A 23,883-nucleotide genomic window follows, 5' to 3' on the forward strand; every position below is an offset into this window, starting at 1 on the left:
AAAAAAAAAAAAAAAAAAAAAAAAAAAAAAAAATTATTATAATTCACCCAAGTGTTAATTAAATGCTTAATATTAAGAAATCCAGTGTTTTGACTCCAAATACTTAATCACCATATAAAATAACATCTATTCACAAATTTTCATGAAAATTTGAGGAATTTGAAAATCTGAGCAAAATCCAAGGGTATATAGCCTTGGATGATTTTTTTGAAAAAATTGATTTTCATGCTAATTTCAGTACAGATGCTTTTAAGTACGCTGAATATGAATCTGTGGTGAAAACCTAAAAATTCCTATAATTAGCCGAGTAATTAGCATGTAAATGTTATCATAATCAATCCAAGTGTTAATCAAATGCTTCATATTACAAAATGCAATCTTTTGACTCCAAATACTTAATCACCATATAGAATAATATCTATACACAGATTTTCATTTTTTCGAAAATATGGATTTTCTTGCAAATTTCAGCATATTTTAAGTACGCTGAATATGAATCTGTTGTCAAAACCTAAAAATTCCTACAATTAATCGTGTAAATAGTATGCAAATTAATGTTATATTAATCCAATTGTTAATTTGTTGCTTAATGTTATGAAATTCAATCTTTTGACCCCAAATACTTAATCACCATATAAAATAACATCTATACACAAATTTTCATGATAATTTGAGGAGGCTGAAAATCTGAGCAAAATGCAAGGCCTTGGATTTTTCTTGATTTTTTTGAAAAAATGGATTTCCTTGCAAATTTCAGCAAAGATACTTTTAAGTACGCTGAATATGAATCTGTGGTCAAAACCTAAAAATTCCAATCATTAATTGAGTAATTAGCATGTGAATATATTATGATTAATACAAGTGTTAATTAAACTCTTAATATCAAGAAATGCAATCTTTCGACTTCAAAAACTTAATCACCATATAGAATAACATCTGTACACATATTTTCATTAAAATCTGAGGAAACTGAAAATCTGATTTAGATTTTCTTGAAAAAATGGATTTTCTTGCACATTTCAGCATAGATTCTTTTAAGTACGCTGAATATGAATCTGTGGTCAAAATCTATAAATTCCAATCATTAATTGAGTAATTAGCATGTGAATATTATTATGATTAATACAAGTGTTAATCAAACGCTTAATATTAAGAAATGCAATCTTTTGACTCCAAATACTTAATCACGATATATATTAAGATCTATACACAGATTTTCATTAAAATCTGAAGAAGTTGAAAATCTGAGCAAAATGCAAGGGTATGAAGCCTAGGATTTTTCTTGATTTTTTTCAAAAAATGGATTTTCTTGCTAATTTTGGCACAGATGCTTTTAAGTACGCTGAATATGAATCTGTGGTCAAAACTTAAAAATTCATATAATAACGAGTAATTATAATGGGAATATTACTATAATTCACCCAAGTGTTAATTAAATGCTTAATATTACGAAATCCAGTGTTCTGACTCCAAATACTTAATCACCCTATAAAATAACATCTATTCACAAATTTTCATGAAAATCTACAACTTACAACCAGATTTCAATTTGTAAGCCAGATGGAGTCAGTGTCTTGGTGTGCTTGTGTAGCACACTGATTAGTTGAAAGTCTTCTCTCCCTCTTAAGTGCAAATACATATTCTCTGGCAAAACACATTCTAGTCTACACGGAGAGTCATGATGATAGTAAACTGATGCTAATAGGACAGTCTCTTGTATAATCCAGCCTGTGCTAATGTCAGAGACAAACACTCCATAACCAGCCTGTGCAATTTTAGGTAAATACTCCACAACTCTGTCTGTGGTAGCATTAGTGAGGCAAGCCCTGCATAACCATGCCTGTGCTGACATTAGTGAAGCAAGCCCTCCATAAACATGCATGTGCTAACATTAGTGAGGGAAGCCCTTCATAACCCTGCCTGTGCTAACATCAGTGAGGGAAGCCCTACATAAACATGCCTGTGCTGACATTAGTAAAGCAAGCCCTACATAACCCTGCCTGTACTAACAGTAGAGGCAAGCCCTCCATAACCCTGCCTGTGCTAACATCAGAGGCAAGCCCTACATAACCATGCCTGTGCTGTCATTAGTGAAGCAAGCCCTACATACCCCTGCCTGTAATAAAATTAGTGAGGCAAGCCCTCCATAACCCTGCCTGTGCTAACATTAATTAGGCAAGCCCTCCATAACCCTGCCTGTGCTAACATTAGTTAGGCAAGCCCTCCAAACCTGCCTGTACTAACATTAATGAGGTGAGCCCTCCATAACCATGCCTTACTAACATTAATGAGGCAAGCCCTCCATAACCATGCCTGTGCTAACATTAGTAAGGCAAGCCCTCAATAACCCTCCCTGTGCTAACATTTGTGAGGCAAGCCCTCCATGATCCATCCCCGTGCAAGAGGCAAAACCTCTATTACCCAGCCCGTGCTGACTATGTCGTCCGAACTCACTAGGGGGAAGATGGTCTTTTGCTGGCCGAGCCATCGGTACAGCCGTTCCTTGCGGTTGTGTCCCTCGGAGAGACCCTGGGCACGGTCTTCCGCCTTGTTGTAGAGCCCGCAGGCCTCCCTGGCGCTGACGGTGATGCATGCTAGGCTAACGATGCAGTCCACGACTCCGAGTAGCACCAGGGAGCCAGACACCAGCACGGCTGGCCTTCGCACCGACACCTCGCCCAAGACCTCCACCTCTTCCTGAGTGTTCTGGCGAACGTATTTTAGGTTAGTATGTCTCCGCAATGATGGAATACTATCATACACGTCAGTAGATTTTTTTTTTTCAATATTCACCAAATCTTAAATAATACATGATCAAATGTATCAAAAATACAAATAGATTGCATAACTTATATGGTGAAATCACTGTGGCTAGTCTATATAATACATTATGAACATTACCCACAGATTTACATACAAAACATAAGATAAATTATATCAAGATAAGGGAAAACAAAGGAATTTGAAACATCCAAAAATTTATCGCGTCTTCCATGCCAACAGGTCTACCTTGAGAAAACGACAGGTCTCTGCTGTCAACAGGACTCATCTACCAACAGGTCACCCTTGCCAACATGCTCATCACTGCCCTATAAAGGGCCAAATTACCAGGTCCTCAACTCACCAGCTCCTGAAGCAATGTGACCTACGACCTTCCTAGCAAGAGGTCATAGTAAGATCTTATTTAATTTTCTTGCCATGGACTTACGACTTGGGTTAAGGGTCATGATTTAACAATCTCTTGGCCTAATTCTCAAAACTCGAAGTTCAAGGTCAGGTCTTTTACTCAAACATTCACATTATGTGCAACAAAGGACATAATTCACTCCAAGAACATATGTTAGCACCAACGTGGCATGTACAACGCTTCAGTGTACAAGTGTACATGTTCATGGCAGGAGTACACATTGCCGAGGTCTCACTAGTACAGGCAGTGTTAACTACCAAGATTTACAAAGACAGGAATAGAGAGATAAAGTGACAGCCCGAATTATTCTCATGATAACGTCTGCCATAGTAATTAAGTTATCATATATATATATATATATATATATATATATATATATATATATATATATATATATATATATATATATATATCAACGATACGACCCTTAAGGATGACTAGGGCCAACCCCTGATCACGAGGGCTCGAACCCTCGGTATGGCTTGGCCTTTGACCAGACAGACTCTCACAGGGTCAGGTCAGGCCATCATAACCGAGGAGTGTCGTGTTTCACAGTCGCTCCGTCATGGGAGTACATAAGTTAAGACAAAAGATAGAAGACCTGATGGTCTTTGACAAAGTTATCTGCTGGACACAAATGGCATCGTACTTGCCTGATTACTATATCTATCTGGCGTCAGGTTACAAGGAAGCATCGCGTGTGTTCATGCGATTGTAACCTTGTGGTAAAGAGACCGAGCAAGACAATATTCGTATCAATGGAGGACTTGCATGTAAACAGAAACGTAAAGTGAGTATGAGGAAGAAGGTGCGCGGTAAAGCGTGCGACCATATGGCACGCGCAACCCACACCACTCCCTGCGGTAAACCATGTCGGGAAAAGAAAATTAAAATGAACGATTTACTGGGCGTGTGTCCGAAGGAAAGCCCTCGTTTTGCTTGCTTTCTTGCCTACGTACCTGCCGTTGTGTCTTACAGAGCTTTGAACCTGGGGTTTGCTGGTCGTTAGAGAGCGGACGCAATACAACACACTGGCCAGGGGAAGGCGATATAGCACGCTACACAACAACATTGGGAACTAGGAGGGACTCCCTCCTCCTCCATGATGCTGTCGCCTTTTACAGGAGAGGACCAGTGGCGTATCTAGGGTATGGCAGGTAGGGCAGGTGCCCTGGGCGCCACTCAACAGGTTTGTTTTTTTTGAAATATGTTACCCGATTGACATTCATATCGGTTTGGTTTTGGTGAGATAAAAAAGAAATTCTACCTTTCATCTATAGTAATATTTTGCTACTATCAGTTGCATAACCGCTTCTGCGTTACAATTTTGATCAAATTCGTCTTTAAGTCTTTAAGAGTTATATATTTTTATATAAATAAACTGTATGTACATTTTTAATCAAGCCAGGGGCGCAATTTCAGTGCTTTCCCCTAGATATACGTCCCTGGCGCCGACTACCCCAAAGCCAGAAAATATTGCCTTGAGTCCGTCAACATTCGTTGGGTCAGTATGAAATTAGCCTCATGGAAATTAAGGAATTACTAATGTTCGATCCCTATAAAATTTGAACATTTCAGAAGAAAAAAAAAGGTACATGGCTTTAATGTGAGTGGCTTCTCAAGTCAAAGGTCAAGAATTCAGGGGCGGAGGTCACACATACCCATGACCCAAAGCTAGTGGAACCCAAAGTTGGCCAATTAATAACCTCATCCTTCATCCCAGGTCGTACAAGTCTGGGTTAATCTGCCCACACCCCAGGTCCTACAGGTCTGGGTTAATCTGCTCACACCCCAGGTCTTACAGGTCTGGGTTAATCTACCCACACCCCAGGTCCTACAGGTCTGGGTTAATCTACCCACACCCCAGGTCCTACAGGTCTGGGTTAATCTACCCACACCCCAAATCATCATTATACAAGAGGGTCGGACTGCGATGCTCAAGGGTCGTATCACACAGCTCAAGACTCGCACCTTTCCGGCCAAGCTGGTAACATTAGGTCTGGACTCATGTAATGAGGACAGTATCTGGGCTTGTAGCGTTGAGGGGGAGGGTAGCAAAGTCATTCCCGGTAGGTCTTAAATGACACACATACAGCGTTACTGGGTGCCGCCTGCGTGAGGTTACTCCGTGGGCGAAAACTTACTTTCAGCGAGGCTGTACCACTGTCAGTGGACGGAAAATGGGTACCGTCTCGTCGAACACCCGCTCTCTCCGAAGGAATCCATTCAAGCTGTTGCAGGAGTCCCGTATATAATAATAATAATAATAATAATAATAATAATAATAATAATGATGATGATAATAATAATAACAATAGTAATAATAATAATAATAATAATAATAATGATATTGATAATAATAATAATAATAATAATAATAATAATGATAATAATAATAACAATAGTAATAATAATAATAATAATAATGATATTGATAATAATATTAATAACAATAATAATAATAATAATAATAATAATAATAATAATAATAATGACATTAATAATAATAATAATAATAATAATAATAATAATAATAACAATACTACTACTACTACTACTAATAATAATGATATTAATAATAATAATAATAATATTAATAATAATAATGATATTAATAATAATAATACTGATAATAATACTGATAATAGTAGTAGAATAATAATAATAATAATAATAATAATAATAATAATAATAATAATAATAATAATAATAATAAAACGACACTAACGTGCAGACAATTCTCGCCGGCTCAGGCACACCTCTCACACACACACACGCTCTAACTGTCCAATGTCGTCCATTATCAGTCCGCAGACAACCGGTCTGTCATCGTTATTTACGGGATAATGAGATCGTCTGTTATCATCCACCGGTGTTGCGGGTGTGAGCCGATCCACTGTGGAGTGATCACATCAGTTTCGTATATTCATTACCTTTCTCCCACTCCCTCAACTCTCGCGATGGTGTTTCCTCCACTCCTAAACCTGGGCCATCCCAGTGTAGTAGAAATGTTTGCAGTATAACAGATTTAATTGTAATGTACATACAAATATATCTATCTATCTATCTATCTATCTATCTATCTATATATATATATATATATATATATATATATATATATATATATATATATATATATATATAATTTTTTTTATACGATTCGCCATTGCGCGCGTTAGCGAGGTAGCATTAAGAACAGAGGACTGAGCCTTTGAGGGAATATCTTCACTTGTTCCCCTTCTCTGTTCCTTCTTTTGAAAAATTAAACAAAAACGAGAGGGGAGGATTTCCAGCCCCCCGCTCCCTCTCCTTTTAGTCGCCTTCTACGACACGCAGGGAATAGGTGGGAAGTATTCTTTCTCCCCTATCCCCAGGGATATATATGTGTGTGTGTGTGTGTGTGTGTGTGTGTGTGTGTTTCCCATTCGTTAACCATAAGCGATTCGTAGCCTTATTATTCCCTTGAGGACAACAGCACGACACGCACGACCCTTGAGCACGACAGTACGACCCTTGAGCACGACAGTACGACCCTTGAGCAAGACGACTACATTTTGGCGAGATCGGCTATTTGGTAACCTGGGCATCAGGCCTATCAAACTGCATACTCGGAAAACAAGAGAAATTATCGCTTTAGATAAATCATGTACCAAAGAATATATACCAGAAGCTCAGCAAACACACACACACACACACACACACACACACACACACACACACACACACACACACACACACAAATGTAAGAGCGGAAACCACACGAGCATGCCACTGGAAAAAGGAAAAAATATATACATATAGAAAAAAAATCGCGATCGAAAAAGAATTCTGACATCTTTTAATCGCAGGCAAGTCACCCAAAGAGTTAATTCCCCGCACCTGCTTTCTCCGTAACGCGTCAGGGGTAAAGCGGTCTCCGGGCCACGCCCGGCGCACGGTCATATTCAACAGTGGTAGGGGTAGGGGGTTCATGTATACGTACATATTTTCGGGTCATCATTTATTCATCGCCGTATAACCCCGGGGTCACACCAGCCCCGAGTGAGAAATTAATGACCCCTTGAGCATGCCGGTATGACCTCTGAGCACGAAGGTACGACCCTTGAGCACGACAGTACGACCCTTAAGCACGACAGTACGACCCTTGAGCACGACAGTACGACCCTTGAGCACGGCAGTACGACCCTCGAGTACGACAGTGAGACCCTCGAGTACGTCAGTACGACCATTGAGTACGACAGTACGACCCTCGAGCACGACTGTACATAACTATAACAGAGATATAACTTAATCTAATTGACCCATGTCTCATGTTTACTGGCTCCACCCACTACCTGGATAGTGCTTGTACCCACTACCTGGGTTGTGCCCCTCTACCCCCTACCTGGCTAACACAGTAACTTCACCCACTACCTGGTCCCCTTACCTGTGGTCATCGCCTCTGGTACTGTATCAATCAAATACTTTTACTTTTGACCAGTTTACAGCTGGTGTTGCCAATACGGGATAGTTTCTCGTTAAATGAGACGTCGTGGGCAACTGAATGCTCTAGGCAAGGCAGTCTCTTCCTTGTATATCAAATGACTGCTCTACGTCTTCTGTCTCATCCTTGTACCTCCCCTGATGGTGTGATCATTACACGAAAGTGCACTTGGGAACTTATCATGTTCCATCTTCCTGTGGTTTTATGCATATACTAGATCACACACACCACTGTGACCTCATGCAATATATATATATATATATATATATATATATATATATATATATATATATATATATATATATATATATATATATAGGAGGACGAACAGCTAGATTGACTGTGGATCGACAGCCGCGACTAAGATTGCAACCTGTGCGGACCAGCCCAGACGCAGGTCCTGAGAACCACTAGCCTACACCCACCACCATGTCTGACGGCAGGTATGACTTCCTTGCACGACCATGAATATGCTCACACTTTCCCCCTCATGGTGAGGAGTGAAAGTGAGTGCCGATGGCTTAGGAAAATGAGGTAGTTCTTATTCTTCACTCCTGTGGACACACACACACACACACACACACATAGGTGTAATGAAGTCCTACCAGTATATAAGTAATACAACAATTGTATGACTTTGGGTACAGAAAAATTCAATTTCTATCAATATTTTTCGGGGTACTTTGACAGCCTCCTCGTCGCCTTCGTCAGCAGCCTAGGGTTGAGGGAGGCGTAACGTCACCTCCATCATGTTTAACGTCCTCGTCAGCAAGTCGGCGTGAGGGATCAAATGCCACTCTCCAAAGACACCACCACACCCGAAGGAGTTTCACTTCCCAGATGCGCCTGTTTTCAAGCCTTTTTGCTCAGACGTAGTTAAACAAGTCTTGTGTCATCTCGTTGCTTTATTCAGCAGAGGTTTTAATCCTAAAGTGACTCAAGAGGATCTTATGGTATGTATATAGACTTTGGCTGAAGAGACGTCCATCTGTTGAGCATAACGGTACGACCCCGGTGTGCGACAGTACGACCCTTGGGTAAGGGAGGGTCGTACCGTCGTGTTGGAGGGTGGTACAGTCGTGCTCAAGGAACGCACGACCCTGCTGGAGGGGATGTTTACACACTCCCCCCCCCTCATGTCAGGACGACCATGGGGTGGGGTAGGCGGTCGCACCTAACCAGCGAGCGACGACCTAGCGCACATACGACCCTTCCCGTCTCCCCCTAGACTGTTCTAACTTACGCTGGCCGCCCCGCTCACAGCGAGGGCAAAAGTTGGAGTCTTTCGCAACATAAGCCGTCTGAAGGCCACGGCCCGGGCACCTCTTTGACTGTAATCGTGGAGCGCTTCGCCGGGTTAACCTTTCCCGGTCCACACTCGGCGCAAAGCTAAAGGACACATGAGAGAGAGAGAGAGAGAGAGAGAGAGAGAGAGAGAGAGAGAGAGAGAGAGAGAGAGAGAGAGAGAGAGAGAGAGAGAGAGAGAGAGAGAGAGAATCAACACTGCGACTCCGAGAGCATCAACACACACCCACAATAGACGAGACAACCATGGCTCTGGGAAGGTGCGTGCAGTACGGTGTCGTTCACTGGAGGAGGAGAGCCACGGCAAACACATGAACCATCCTGTGGGGAGGGCAGGTGACGGCTGGCCCTGACCCCCAGACTTTCACCTTTTTACCGGTACTCTACGCAGGTGCCGGGACGATGGAGATGAGGAGGCGAGACACGGGAGGAGCTGGGCACTGTAGGGAGGAGGCAGGATGAGGGAGGGAGAAAGAGAGAGGGAGGGATGGCAGGGGCATGAGTGGCCTCAGACCGTCACTCTAACACTGCAACCACACGTCGTCACCCATCACACGGGCGCCAAAAGCAACACTTGCGGGGTTATATGACACCCTTCCGCCTCCTCCTCCTCCTCCTCCTTAGTGAGAGCACGCCAGCCTGCTGTGTTCCTGCGGCTGCCAGAGTCTGCTGTACGGCAGCGGCTGCCAGGGGGTGTCTGCTGTGCCGCCGGGACTACAGAGCCATCAATAGACAAGTGCGGTCAGGAGGAGTTCTCAACAGAGAAACAGGACGACAATAAGTTTTAGAAGCCTAATCAAACTTAGCTGTCAGCGACGTCCTTCGTCCTACACACACACACACACACACACACACACACGCGCGCGCGCGCGCATCACATTTGCAACGACTTCCATCGGAGATGAAAAGCGAATTTGGGATGAGGGAGAAACAAGTTTTCTATGCGTTCGACACGCCGTAGTGGGAGTTGAAGAGGAAAAAGGGGATGGTATACTTACATCCTCATACCGTCAGGCTCTCGACTGGGATATATACACATCTCCTCGAGGACAGGCAGCAAAAAAAAAAAAAAAAAAAAATATGTGCAAGGAATAAGCGAAGAACTTAGCCCGTTGGTCTAACGAGGACTGCCGAGTCGGACCAGCGATCGAGACTTTGGTCAACTTGATGGAGCCAAGCACAACAGAGAAATGGACGGTAATGCAAAAGGATAAACGAGAGAGTACACATCTAACGCCCTCGCCTGGGAACCACGTACAACGCCCTCGCCTGGGAACTACGTCTAACGCCCTCGCCTGGTAACCACGTACAACGCCCTCGCCTGGGAACCACGTACAACGCCCTCGCCTGGGAATTACGTCTAACGCCCTCGCCTGGTAACCACGTCTAACGCCCTCGCCAGGGATTCATGTACAACGCCCTCGCCTGAAAACCACGTACAACGCCCTCGCCTGGGAACCACGTCTAACGCCCTCGCCAGGGAACCACGTACAACGCCCTCGCCTGGGAACCACGTACAACGCCCTTGCCAGGGAACCACGTACAACGCCCTCGCCTGGGAACCACGTACAACGCCCTCGCCTGGGAACCACGTACCTTACTCCACAGACTTACTTTCTCCTTCACCAATGTGGTGGTCGGTCACGTCCAGTGAAAACACTCTCCTACCACGAGTGGCAAGTGTGGTCATGAGGTACTCTCTCCACGTCGAAGAAAGTCTCCCTCACAGCTGGTGGTGGCCTGTCTCCTGGCCCACCACCACAACTGGCGGTCAATCTCCTGGCCCACCACCACAATTCATTGTATTTGTTCGCCGTTTCCCGCATCAGCGAGGTTGCGCTAACACACACACACACACACACACACACACACACACACACACATATATATATATATATATATATATATATATATATATATATATATATATATATATATATATATGAGAATCCACCTTCCAGATTTCCGTTCCCTCAAGCACTGAACCACTGGTGCGTTTTCTTCAAAACTTCGTCACTAGTGCTGTAATCCCCTCGTGGCGGCGTGTCCTTGGGTCATGACCCTCAGGTCGAGTTCCAGCCCTTCTGCAGCGTCGTGTGCAAGGATGAACAACACCACAGTGTGGTTGGGGGTACCCATCGCTGTGCCTGGAGAGAGAGAGAGAGAGAGAGAGAGAGAGAGAGAGAGAGAGAGAGAGAGAGAGAGAGAGAGAGAGAGAGAGAGAGAGAGAGTGGGGGGGTTTCCCTCCTGGGGGACGGGAAGGCGGTCGCCATACGTGCGGTTTTCCCCCCCCCCCACCCTGGCTTTCCCCTCAGTTCGGTGAGGTTCAGTTCGGTTTGACGAGGAATGTCTTGATAATGGCCACGAGTCCTGGCCACTTACAGCAATCACAGGTTGGGGACTGCGGTTCAGGTAGGCACAATCTACCTGCTCTCTCTCTCTCTCTCTCTCTCTCTCTCTCTCTCTCTCTCTCTCCCCTCGACTGAAAATCAGATCAAATCTGTGGGTTTCATTTCCACCGTGGGCTTCATTACATCTTGACTCTGTTGCTGACATCCCAGGTATCTGGTTTTCTAATGCCAAATCTGGCTCTATTTACCTCGAGTTCCTACGGTAAAAATGAATCGGAAACTTGGTATTCACCTCCTTATCTTTCATGTAAATCCTAACTGAATACTTTACCAGTGGAATTCTTCGGGGTAATCATACGGCTCTTTTGTCTACAGTTGTATATCTTATAATCGCCTTAAAGCCCGGGGTTTCATAATCTATAATGTCTAGATTTTGCTTCAGTTCTGACTTCTGAATTAAGTCTATCTCCCGTTCCTCGTTCCTGCTTCGCTCGGCCCTTCTCACACGTACACCTCGTTCAGCCGACCACGATTGGTGAGGACGTGGATACCAGCGTGTGGCACCCCATCAGGTAATTTGCATACGAACGCCAAATGGTGGGCAAGGGGTCATGGCCACCACACGTCGGCTCCCCCATCATGCCAGAGAGACGTAAAGTATTCCTTCCATTTAGATAACTATGGATAACCCCGACACGCTCCTAATTAATGGTGTCTAATTAAGATCTATTGTACAATCACTTAATAACACAGGGGTGGTCCCTATTACCCCACGGGAGATAAGGTTTCCTATGAATATTAATAATCGTTTTTTTTTTCACACTTGTCAGTCTGTTCGAATCACCATAGGGAGCAAATTCATCCTCTGGAGATTTTCATTAGATTTTGGCCAAGTCTGGGCGGCCGGGCGAACGGCCAGTTGGGTGGGAGGGTGGGTGGGCGGGCGGCAGCGACGGCCAGTTGGGCGGGTGGGCAAGGCGGGTGGCGTTATGGGCGAAAGCCAGATAACAAAAGACGTGACAGCCTTTGATGAGGTTATCTACCGGAGGACAGTAATGGTACCCGAAATTCCTAATTGATGTAGAGACTGAGTATAACAGCGCAAGGCTCCTCCCCGTCCGCCACTAGAGATGGGAGACTGAAATGATAAACCAGGAGGCTCCTCCCTCCGGTACATCAGCCAGAGAGAGAGAGAGAGAGAGAGAGAGAGAGAGAGAGAGAGAGAGAGAGAGAGAGAGAGAGAGAGAGAGAGAGAGAGAGAGAGAGAGATAGAGAGAGAGAGAGAGAGAGAGAGAGAGAGAGAGAGAGAGAGAGAGAGAGAGAGAGAGAGAGAGCTGATGATCCTCAAAAAAATCACGTCTTACAAACAGGATCTTCATAAAGGTAAAAGAAGTAAAAATATACAACCGAAAATCAATCTGATGCTGTTTTTGGGAAAGCCAAGCGAGCGAGGCTTTCTCTTCCACATGCAAATGAGGCAAGACGTTAAGACGGAAGGGGGGAGTGGAGGGTTACCAGTCACAGACCATACCAGAGGCCCCGGCCGGCTGAGGCCTTCTACCACAGTCACGACCACATACCACACACACCCTACCAGGCGAGGGTGGGGGGTTAGGGAGGGATTTGTCGTCCATTACCACACCACTGAGGATAATGACCAGCACTCCAGGCTGGAATGTAATCTTTTCTTCTTATTTCTTTCCCATGACGTATAAACTGATGGCTGAGAATGCTAAGTACGTGGAGGACACGACGGTGTGAGACTCTGGTAAGATGGCCTGTCGTTTCACGTCTACCCTGGGGAGGAAGATGAACAGCACCTCAGGTTCCATTAGAAAGAGCCTCAACGGCTCTCACCTCACTCCCCCTGGGGAGGAGGCTTAAGCCTCACTTCACTCCCCCCTGGGGAGGAGGTTCAAGCCTTATCTCAAATCACCCGGAAGAGATTAATCACCGTTTCTTAAAAATGATTCTATTTTCAAAGTGAAAATTACGTTCAAAAATTATTCATAAGTGATTTTTTTCAATAATTCTTGGAGCCAGTAACGACACTTAACACTCCGGAGTTACTTTAATTGGGCTGTCATACTGAGCAGGTAATGCTATATATATATATATATATATATATATATATATATATATATATATATATATATATATATATATATATAAATCATACATTAAATACACATTACTCGGAACGCTGCGCCCCTGCTATATGAATCGAACCCTCGACCTATTTACTGCAAGACCACAACTTTTACGAGTGAGGTAATGAGACATGTTTGGGGGCAAACTGTTACATCCTAACGTAAATACTTGCCTCTCTCTCTTTCTCTCTCTCTCTCTCTCACCAGTGGCAAAATAACCCGTAATAATTCCTTAACCAGTCGTCCGCAGAAAGACCTTCACAGTAACAGTGAGAGACAGAGCACACACGATCACGCCAAACAAACAGGAAAAAACACGTATGCTCAAAAATTGCTCAGGGAGACCATAAATTCCCGTATTTAATAAATTCCGCGTCGGACTGCTGTGATGATCCGTCACGGATGTTAAGACTCCCGCCACAAATTCTCTCTGATCCCTTCCCTCTACGTCCTGCCGCCGCTTCTTACGAATTCCCGCTTTTCTTCCAGTCTTCATAAACGTGGAAAGAGGAATATGGGTAGAAAGTGGAGTAAGGGAAAGCCAGAAATCCGTGTTTGTAAGAGGGTTAGGGTGTGGCGCCACCATCGCCCGCGGGAACAGCCCGCGTCGCCGCGCCATTACGACTCTTTTAACCTCAAACCCCCAACATTTTACAGTCACGACAGCAGTTAGGGGCCTTCGACATGGCCACTAGGCCTTCCTAACCTTATAGGGAAGTGATATAAAGGTATATTGCATCTACACCACTTCGCGTTATTCACTGAAATCCCGTCAGTAACAAACTTCCACACACGGGAGGGTGGAATGAGCGTGTTTGAGCTTCGTTCGCCTGGCCCAGTCAGTATATGGCCCGGCAACCATGATGGATATTAGAATGGCACGAAACCCAATTCAGGGTATGATGATCCCTGGGGGCTAACCTGATCCAAATGGGTCTATAACAATGTACGTTCACGTTCACTGCGCTACGTATATAACTCCGGCTCTGAGCACGAATGAATGCGGTACAAGCTAATGCTTCGCATGACGCATTTCTCCTCACAGAGCATTTCACCTGCCAGCCACAACGCCAGGGGCTACAGCCCTCACAATTCTTTCTTGCCCTACTGTCTACATCATCTTGCCTAGTGGTAAGGGCGTATAGCCTCTTCCCTACATCTATATGGTGGGGTCTGCTGGAGGCTGCATCCCCTTCCTCTCCATGGTTTACCGGCCTCTGGTGATGGCATCAAAGCTCACCTCTTGAGTCAAATAGTAACGAAACTGTTACCTGCTGAGGGCGCATAGCAACAGACGTGTGGCGCAGCCCCCACACACCCCACAGGACACGTAATGCTTAACAATGTCACTAGTGGAACTTCTATTAAAAGTAATCCAAATGCCCTAATGTCATCGATCCCTTAATGTATATCTGGTGACAACGAGAGGGAGGCTGGGATCTCGGGTGCACAGAGGAGACGCACGGTGGGCCAATATAACCTTTAGTATTCCCGGCAGCAAGACCGTGCTATACTATGCGGTTAGAATGGTTAACGAGTCACTGGACGTCATTACGACCACGGTTCAATGACTTCTTAAACTATCATTAGTTAATTTGTTACAGTCAAATAGTCGGGAATAAATCTTTTGAGTCAAAGGCTTGTAGTATTCTAATGTATAGTACCTGGCTCTTGCAGGAGGGTAAATATACCGTAATTGCAAGTTAATAAACATATCTTCTATAGTATTCGTAACGACGAGTAAGGCTGTGAAACCCTCGAGGACGACCATGTGACTTAAGCACGACCACACGACCACTGAGCACACGACAAGACGACCTGTGAGGACGACAGAGCGACGAGTGAGCACGCCCGTTGTGGCGGGTGAGCACGACTCTTGTGCAGGACGGAGCTCGGCCCACCCCCCACCCAAACTGAGCACCACAGTACGAACACTTGAGCACGGAGATGCGACACCTGTATTATACGACAGGCCAAACCAATGGGGGTATGGAAGGCTTGGCCTTTGACCTGACTGCCATGGATCAGGTCATCCCCAACGACCAGAAAATCGTGCTGCATAAATCGTACCCAGTACTCAAAAATTATATATATATATATATATATATATATATATATATATATATATATATATATATATATATATATATATATATATATATATATATATATATATCAACTGACTTATATTTCTCTCTTGTGTCCCCTGATGATGTGATTATTACACGAAAGTGCACTTGGGAACTTATCGTGTTTCCTTTTCCCCGTGGACTCATAGGAATATATATATATATATATATATATATATATATATATATATATATATATATATATATATATATATATATATATATATATCGTATTAGTGCGCTGATAGGTCGTATCGTTGTGTCCAAAGGTCGTACCGTCGTGTTCCAGAAGGGTGAAAAGTGGCATTCAAAAGTCAGTGTTACGACAGATTTACAAGACACACAAAAGACGTATCCAAATGCTTCAGTAACGGTGATATAGCAATATTCTACTGTAAAGATCAGAGTTCTGAACCTGTCGGATGTCGTCATGTTACGCCGGGGAAACACTGAAAGAAATGTTTTAAAAATGAGACGGTGAAGCCATTCGCTCTTCTCTTCAGTAACTCACTCGCTACGGGGAGAGAGAGAGAGAGAGAGAGAGAGAGAGAGAGAGAGAGAGAGAGAGAGAGAGAGAGAGAGAGAGAGAGAGAGAGAGAGAGAGAGAGAGAGAGAGTGAGTTAGTCCTAAGGCGATTCCGGAAGTCGGCCGATGCAAAACCGATATCTTCACCACCTGGTAGATGAATGAAGTGGAAGACCATTGTAGATGGAGCCTGGCTAGGATTGACGCCCCCGACCGATGTTATTCCTTGGAGGTTAATAATGTTCACAGTGATCTGGAGCGTTGAGGGGGGGGGGGGAGGTCATGTAATCGGAGACCACACGTTCTTGCTTGCTCATCCAATCAGCTTTACATCCAGGGCCGTAGTCAGACCCAACCCTCTTCTATTCATGTGATGTAATCCGAGTGTGTGTGTGTGTGTGTGTGTGTGTGTGTGTGTGTGTGTGTGTGTGTGTGTGTTGTGTATAAACGTTCAACGCCTGCCCAACGGACCAGACACACTTCCAGTACGCATCCATGGCAGTTTTTCGGAACTCATGTCTCTGACACATCGCTAGACCCCTCCTCAACCACACCAGCCACCAAACCCAGAGCACAAAAAATGAAGAAACTGACCCCTGCCTCACGGTTAGGGGATCTATGCACTGCAGGTGACCTTTTAGGGAAGCCGTATCATCGTCGACGGACGGAGAGGAGCAAAGTGTCCCCCAGGATCTTCTCGCTCCAAAGGCGTACATCATTTCCCTTGCTCCTGATTGAAGCGCAGCCTCAGAGCTCCTCCAGGGGTCCCATAAAAGGAGTCCTTGGGTAGTACAACAACCTTATCTTACGTATACCTTAAAATGGCCTTGGAGGTCTTCAACCTCTTCACAGCTGGGTCTATGGACCTTAACTTACATATGAAGACCTCAAGATGGTCTTGGAGGTCTTCTTCCTCCATAGCTCGGCATGGGACCTGTGGCCATGGCATGGAAATTACAGCCGAGGGGAAGAAACCCAGTCCCTCTACTTCCCCGCCTCCATTAAGAGCAAGATGCCAACCCATCAAACACTCCATAAAACCTTGTCCCACTTCGTCGTGGATCCGATTGTGCGCTGTCATTCTAATCTCCGATTCCTCGACAAGTTCCTCCAGCCGCTCTCCTAATCACCTGTCGAGTCACGAGGCGTAATACATAAGAAATCATGAGTCTTACTGGAGCGACGAGCGCTCTTGGGCACGAACCCCGACACGAGTGATAGAAAACGAAACGCGAAGAACTGCCTGGAATGCCGTTCCAGGAGATGTACCTGGAAAGCAGTTGGTGTTGTATGGTATTCCTTCATACCAAGGATGGTCGACCTCGAGACATGGCTGTCCTTATTGCAGGAGGGCAGGACACTCGAAATTACTGACCTAATCCTTCAAAATCCCTTAAGCAAGACGACGCGATGATCAAGACATGGTCCCTGCGCATGACGGTACGACCTTTAGGTACGATGGCCTGGCTGGACCCGACCTTTACCAGTTAGGTCAAAGGCTAGCTCATCACACCCGAGCATCGCATGGTGGTGTAATGGGTCGGATAGTCATACCCAAGGGTTGTAAGGTCGTGCTCAAGGGATCGTTCCGTCGCGCTCAAAGGGTCGTACCTTCGTGTTCAGTGGATCGTACCTTTGTGCTCAAGGGGGTCGTACCTTCCTACTCATGGGTCGTACTACCTAAATCCCACATTTGTCTCGTCACCAACGGAGAGAGAGATTACAACCCTTCTCGTAATGTCTTTAAAACCCCAGTATTGTTTTTTTTCCCCAGTTATATAATTCGTCCAAGGTGATCCCAACATTGTGGTGTTGTTTTAAATACACGAGACAACTTCTGATGTACGATAACCATCTTGAGATAAGACCATCCAATTCCTTATCAGTTGATTAAAAGCCTTTTAAGTCTACTACAGTCTCTCATCTTCCTCTGAATACTGTTACATTTCCATGTCCCTATCAACCTCCATTTTACGTAAAGTTACTTTTCCCATATTCTGTCTGGTTCAGTAACACGTTTTCTCCGATTTGCGAAGCTACGTTGTGGATGAACAGGAACCAGTCTGATCCCAAGTGTGAAAGAAAAAAAAATTCCAGAGGAATGGCCTAAGCAAACACTTCCTGGGAACTGGACGTAACCGGTTCCCGACTGGACGTAACCGGTTCCCGACTGGACGTAACCGGTTCCCGACTGGTCGTAACCGGTTCCCGACTGGTCGTAAACGGTTCCCGACCTACGGTTGTAACTGCTTCCCTAACATAGATTCTGACGTGACACGAGAGTAAAACATGGGGGGTTGGTCCTGATGGCTCTTCATCCTCTCCTCCATACTTCAACTTGCATCACATTTTGAACATACAACCCAAAAGACCCCTTTTATAGATGCTCCAGCAGCTTCAAAGGGGCTGCACTCCAAGCAGGAGCAGGGCAATGATGGACACCTAACTACGGAGCACCGAGAAGGTTCTCGAACAGACTCTATCTCCCCCACCTCCCATCCTCCTCATCGTCCAATAACGCAACGCCACCTAATGAGACTTCGGAGTGTGTGTACACCACATGGAGGTGGCACCTTCCCCCCCATTTCTCTCTTTTACACACCCGACAACACATCACAAGTCAACACTGACACGCAGTTTGTAGGCTACACAAAGACAACAATGACAGTGGCGGAGGAGAAGACTTCCATCATTCGCTATTGCCGTAATTGTAAGGAAAGTGTTAACGCGGCCAATGGCGCTCGCTCTCTCTCAACTTGCGCTATGGTTGGCAACACCCGCAAGCGGGTGAAGGTTGTGATATATATATATATCCCGCTACCTCGCTAATGCGGGAAATGGCGAATAGTTTGAAAAAAAAAAAAAATATATATATATGTTTACCAAATGGCGTCCTAGCTTCGTCTCTTCGATGTATATCAACTGACTGTTATATTCCTCTCTTGTGTCTCCCCTGATGATGTGATTATTACACGAAAGTGCACTTGGGAACTTTCCATGTTTCATTTTCCCCGTGGACTCATAGGAACATATATATATATCTTTTTCTTTCTTTCATACTATTCGCCACTTCCCGCATTAGCGAGGTAGCGTTAAGAACAAAGGACTGGGCCTTTGAGGTAATATCCTCACCTGGCCCCCCTTCTCTGTTCCTTCTTTTGGAAAATTGAAAAAAAAAAAAAAAAAAAAAACGAGAGGGGAGGATTTCCAGCCACCCGCTCCCTCCCCTTTTAGTCGCCTTCTACGACATGCAGGGAATACGTGGGAAGTATTCTTTCTCCCCTATCCCCAGGGATATATATATATATATATATATATATATATATATATATATATATATATATATATATATATATATATACGCTGAGCGTGTATATGGCCATAGAATAATCATGAAAACCTTTTCATGGCTTATAGCAACCCTGGGCAATTGATACGTGATAAATAACACCTTATCAACCATTCAAGTAACTAACCAACATTACGTGGTAACTATCACGTTACATCTGCCATTTACACGTGACGATTAGTCCCATGGACGTTACCAACACGTCACACGTGCAACATGTAAGTCAAACGTGGAAAAAAAAAAGAGAAAATAACGGTTACGGTATGTAACGTGGGGTGGGCAGCGTTACAACGCTACCGTCCCTACTGTAACGTTATCTTACACAAAACCTGGCCGGTTATCTTGCTTGCTCGCAGTCATAATCCTGGGTCTGGGGGGGCCTAATGATAACACTACATATACCTTCTCAAGCTGGCGACATCCGGCATCTTTTAGCCTGCACGAACATGTTAAAAGGAAACATTTGAACTTGAATAATTTTGACATATACAACTACGCCTAAAACTAAAGAATATACATGATTTCGTTTATAGAATGAGTACATAAACGAAAATGGCTTAAAAACCCATAACTTTCTTTTTACACCGTTCATTAACCCTGTACATAATAACAAGTGGGGTAATTAGTTCGCTAATAACTGGTTAATTTCAGATCTGCTCCACTTAGAGACCTCCCTGAGGCGGGGCTGGCATCTGACATGACCTCTTGACCTTTGGTGACCTATTCCTTTCCTGCGGGCCTTCACTAACCACAGATCTATGGGAGTCAAAACCTTTCCATGTCATTCACACTGCCTAGTGATACTTAAAATATCTAAAATAATATTTACTTTTAAAAGTGCACCAGCCGAGCCGCTAACCATGTGCATCCCCTTTAATTCTTAATGCTTGATGGATTATCTTACGCTATATAAGTATAATTGTGATATAATTACGTAAAACACAGTACGGAGAAAATCTATTCGTGTTCCACAGAAAACGGATTCCCTTAAGGGGGTAACTTAACCGGGCCTCACCAGCAGTGTTGGGTATAGGCTGTCGGTGGTGGTGTGTTGGAGATGCTGATGGTGGAATGTAGGAAAGGCTGGTGGGTTGTGGGCAGAATGCTGAAGAAATTAGAGAAAAGGTGTATCAGGGAGTCTTCTCGAGTGTGTGTGTGTGTGTGTGTGTGTGTGTGTGTGTGTGTGTGTGTGTGTACGGAGGTCACAGCCGACGTAGTAAAGGTATGACGTCAGCGGAGGATCGTTCTTGCCCTTTCCTGTGACATTATACAACCAAGAGCGGCATATTCCACTGACCTGGTCATCCCACATGATAATTAACCCCCTGTGCACGACGGTGCGACCCTTGAGCTCGACCGTACGACCCTTTAGTACAACGGTACGACTGGGGCATGACGGTACGACCCTTGAGTAAGATGGTACGGCCCTTGAGCACGACGGTCATGTACGACCCTTGAGTACGACGGTACGATTGGGATACGAGGGTAAGACCCTAGTGTACGACGGTACGGCCCTCGAACACGAAAGTACGACCCTTGGTTTGGACGGCCGGGAAGAGAGAGAGAGAGAGAGAGAGAGAGAGAGAGAGAGAGAGAGAGAGAGAGAGAGAGAGAGAGAGAGAGAGAGAGAGTGTGTTCCATACATCAAGACCACATCCTAACCTCACTAGTGCAGGAGGGGGTCTTTTCAGCCTCCTCCTCCTCCTCTCCGCCTCCGCCCCCGGATATCTTACTGCACCAAAGAGCGAAAGTTACGACGCTCCATCGGTCGCTGTAAAGAAGAAAAAAAAAGAAAGAAAAACCCAGCCGGCTGTACCCTGCGATGGGCGGCCGGGGCGGTGGGGGGCGGCGCGGGGCGGTGGGGGGCGGCGCGGGGGGCGGCGGCGGGGGGAGCCACGGCGACCGCTGTTTGAAATGCTCCGTCGAGGCCAGTCCGAGAAGGTGCCTGCTGGCGGTGCAGGTTTGTTGGGGGGAGAAAGTGAGAGCAGTGGAGCACTGGGCACGAGCCTAACCTAATCTGGCCACGGCATCAGTAAGCATCCACAACCTCCCACACCACCTCTGCTCTTGGGGGAGGGCGCCGGGCTCCCCATCCTGGCCCTAAAAACTAGCTACGGGAGAAGGAGCAGGAGGAGGAGGAGGAGGAGGGAGAGAAAGTCCTCGACTTTCTCTATAGCTAGGCAGGACACTCTCCCTTCAAGAGAGATTACTCACTTTCCCTCTTCCGTTGTGGGTGATGGCTTTGCCTCCTGCTGCAGTAGGAACACACCAACTACAGAAGAGAAGAAACGAGAAGACTTGGTTAAACCCTCAGGGGAACCCGAGTCTATGTCTCAAGGTGCGGATGACGATCACCTTCGATCTTTTACGTGTGTGCCTCGCTTCCTCTTCCCTGAGGTAATGGTGCCCTAACGTTCCATATGTCTGGCACGCCCTCCTTGCAGGGCCGTGGGAGGCACACAAGGACCGCGTACACTGCGAGGGAATTCAAACGACAACGGAACACGGTGTGTTTCTGAGGCTATTCGTGATTGTGGAAGAGATCACGAACTCGTAGATAAGGTGTGATGGACGCAAGAATGGGGCCAGGATGACCCGCGCAGTCATACCGCATCTCTGTCAACTCACATTATAACCGATCATACCACTGTAACGTAAACTCACATTATAACCAATTATACAACGGTAAACTTACAGTAGATTAGTCTGGTGAGAGTAGAAAGGCATACAGATGTTTTAGAGATGAAAAAAAAAAATCTATAAAAATGGAACCCATATAGACAAGAAGGAGCCATGAAAAGGACACACAATAATGTTTTCTGGTTCCTGTTAATGGTTGAAGGCGAAGCTACTCTCCCGTCCTCCGCTGTTCAGTTGTTTCCCGTAAATTAAAATCGGGTACGAAGTAGGACACGAGAACCGCCAGGTACGTCGACCCTTTCACCGGCGGGTGTTATGCCAGTATGGGCAGACTTGTGATGTATCAGGTGCCACAGTCTGGTTCATGATGACTGGGAATGTTGTGGGGTGAGGATTTCATCGCGTGTGCGTGTATGTATGAACTTGGGTATGTATGAGCTTCTGTGTGCTGGCCTGTGTATGTCAACTGTGTATGTGCGTTTGTGTACATCCATATAAATGAGCGTATGCATGTGTATACATGTAATGTACGTATACATGGGTGTATTGGTGTGAGAGGAATAGAGAGAGAGGGGGATACAGGGAGAGGAAGATGGGGGTTATCAATGTTATAACCTGGGACATCTAACTCTGCCTGGCAATGCTTTTCGCTCGAAGAAAACCAGATTAATTTACCCACGTATAACTTGCAGCACGTATGCTAATTTCGCCTCTGTGGGTTCAAGATGTCTGCCTGAGTGTGTGGCCCCACATGCACCCTGTAGTCTCCTCATTCCTTGATTAAATACAGAGTGGAATATTTCTCATCGACCTTGTGTCACAAGCACTGGCTGTTTCCCTTCCACGCGCTCGAAAGTTCTGCTTTTCTACAGGAGCAACGGGGATTCCCTCCTCATGACGCCCGTATGGAGGGCACCGCTCGCATCAACTCCTCTACGAACGTGCAGCTCTGACCCCCACTAGGAGTGGGCTAAGAGCACGCGGCCCGCTGCTCTTTTGGAGTTAGTTGATCCAGTCGCGCGCTCGCCGGCAGGACCCAAGCGATGTGAGGCAACTCACTCTCCGTGACGTACCTTCGCTACAGTTCAGTCCACCATTTCCTCTGCTCCTGGCCGATGGGCCGCCAGGTTCCGACAGGCTTTCATATGGCTGCCAGTTTATGCAAGACCGTGTTTACACTCCTGCGAACAGGATATGTCGTCCGGGGTTTCGAAAGACTTGTATTTCCGCTCCAAGCACAGCTTAATGAAGGACACTCGTCCCCCTTTTCACTTCCTTATTGTATATATATATATATATATATATATATATATATATATTTCCCCCCTTTTTTTTGTTACGTATGCGAATTAGTCTGTGGACACGAGGACCATATATGATCGTAAATCTGGAGCTATGACCATATCTAGATGACCCTCTCCAGTATCTGTTGATGAATCTCAGAATTCTTTCCTCGCTAAGAGGCTTCCGATCCTTCAAGGGTGGACGATTAAGGAAATCAAATCTTATGATTATGATTTGATCGTGTCTTTGTACCGATGCGTATCTCTCCCAATCTTTCCAGCCCCCTCAACTGCTGATGTCTGTCATCCGTCAGCACTGGTACGAAAGTGAAGGGGGACTGAGGCTACACTGATGTGTTCTCGTGGGGGAAGGCTGTGTGTTTTTATTCTTTCTGATTTTTTTTTTTTTCCTTTACATTCACCGGAAAACATCATATGACTGGTCATGAAATTCTAGTTCGTCTTGGAAAAGTCCTGCAAC

The 23,883-nt window shown here is 45.2% G+C and overlaps 1 protein-coding gene across 1 annotated transcript in view; it reads right to left on the reverse strand.

The window, feature by feature from the left end:
- LOC139757028 (uncharacterized) overlaps positions 1 to 23,883 on the reverse strand; it is a 109,138-nt gene that overhangs the window by 21,471 nt on the left and 63,784 nt on the right. The window contains exon 2 of the mRNA XM_071677011.1: positions 2,455 to 2,706. Within this exon, the coding sequence (XP_071533112.1) occupies positions 2,455 to 2,706 (252 nt within the window). The remainder of the gene's footprint in view (positions 1 to 2,454; positions 2,707 to 23,883) is intronic.

The sequence above is a fragment of the Panulirus ornatus genome, chromosome 24 (assembly GCF_036320965.1).
Source record: "Panulirus ornatus isolate Po-2019 chromosome 24, ASM3632096v1, whole genome shotgun sequence".
In the NCBI taxonomy this organism is placed as follows: Eukaryota; Metazoa; Arthropoda; class Malacostraca; order Decapoda; family Palinuridae; genus Panulirus; species Panulirus ornatus.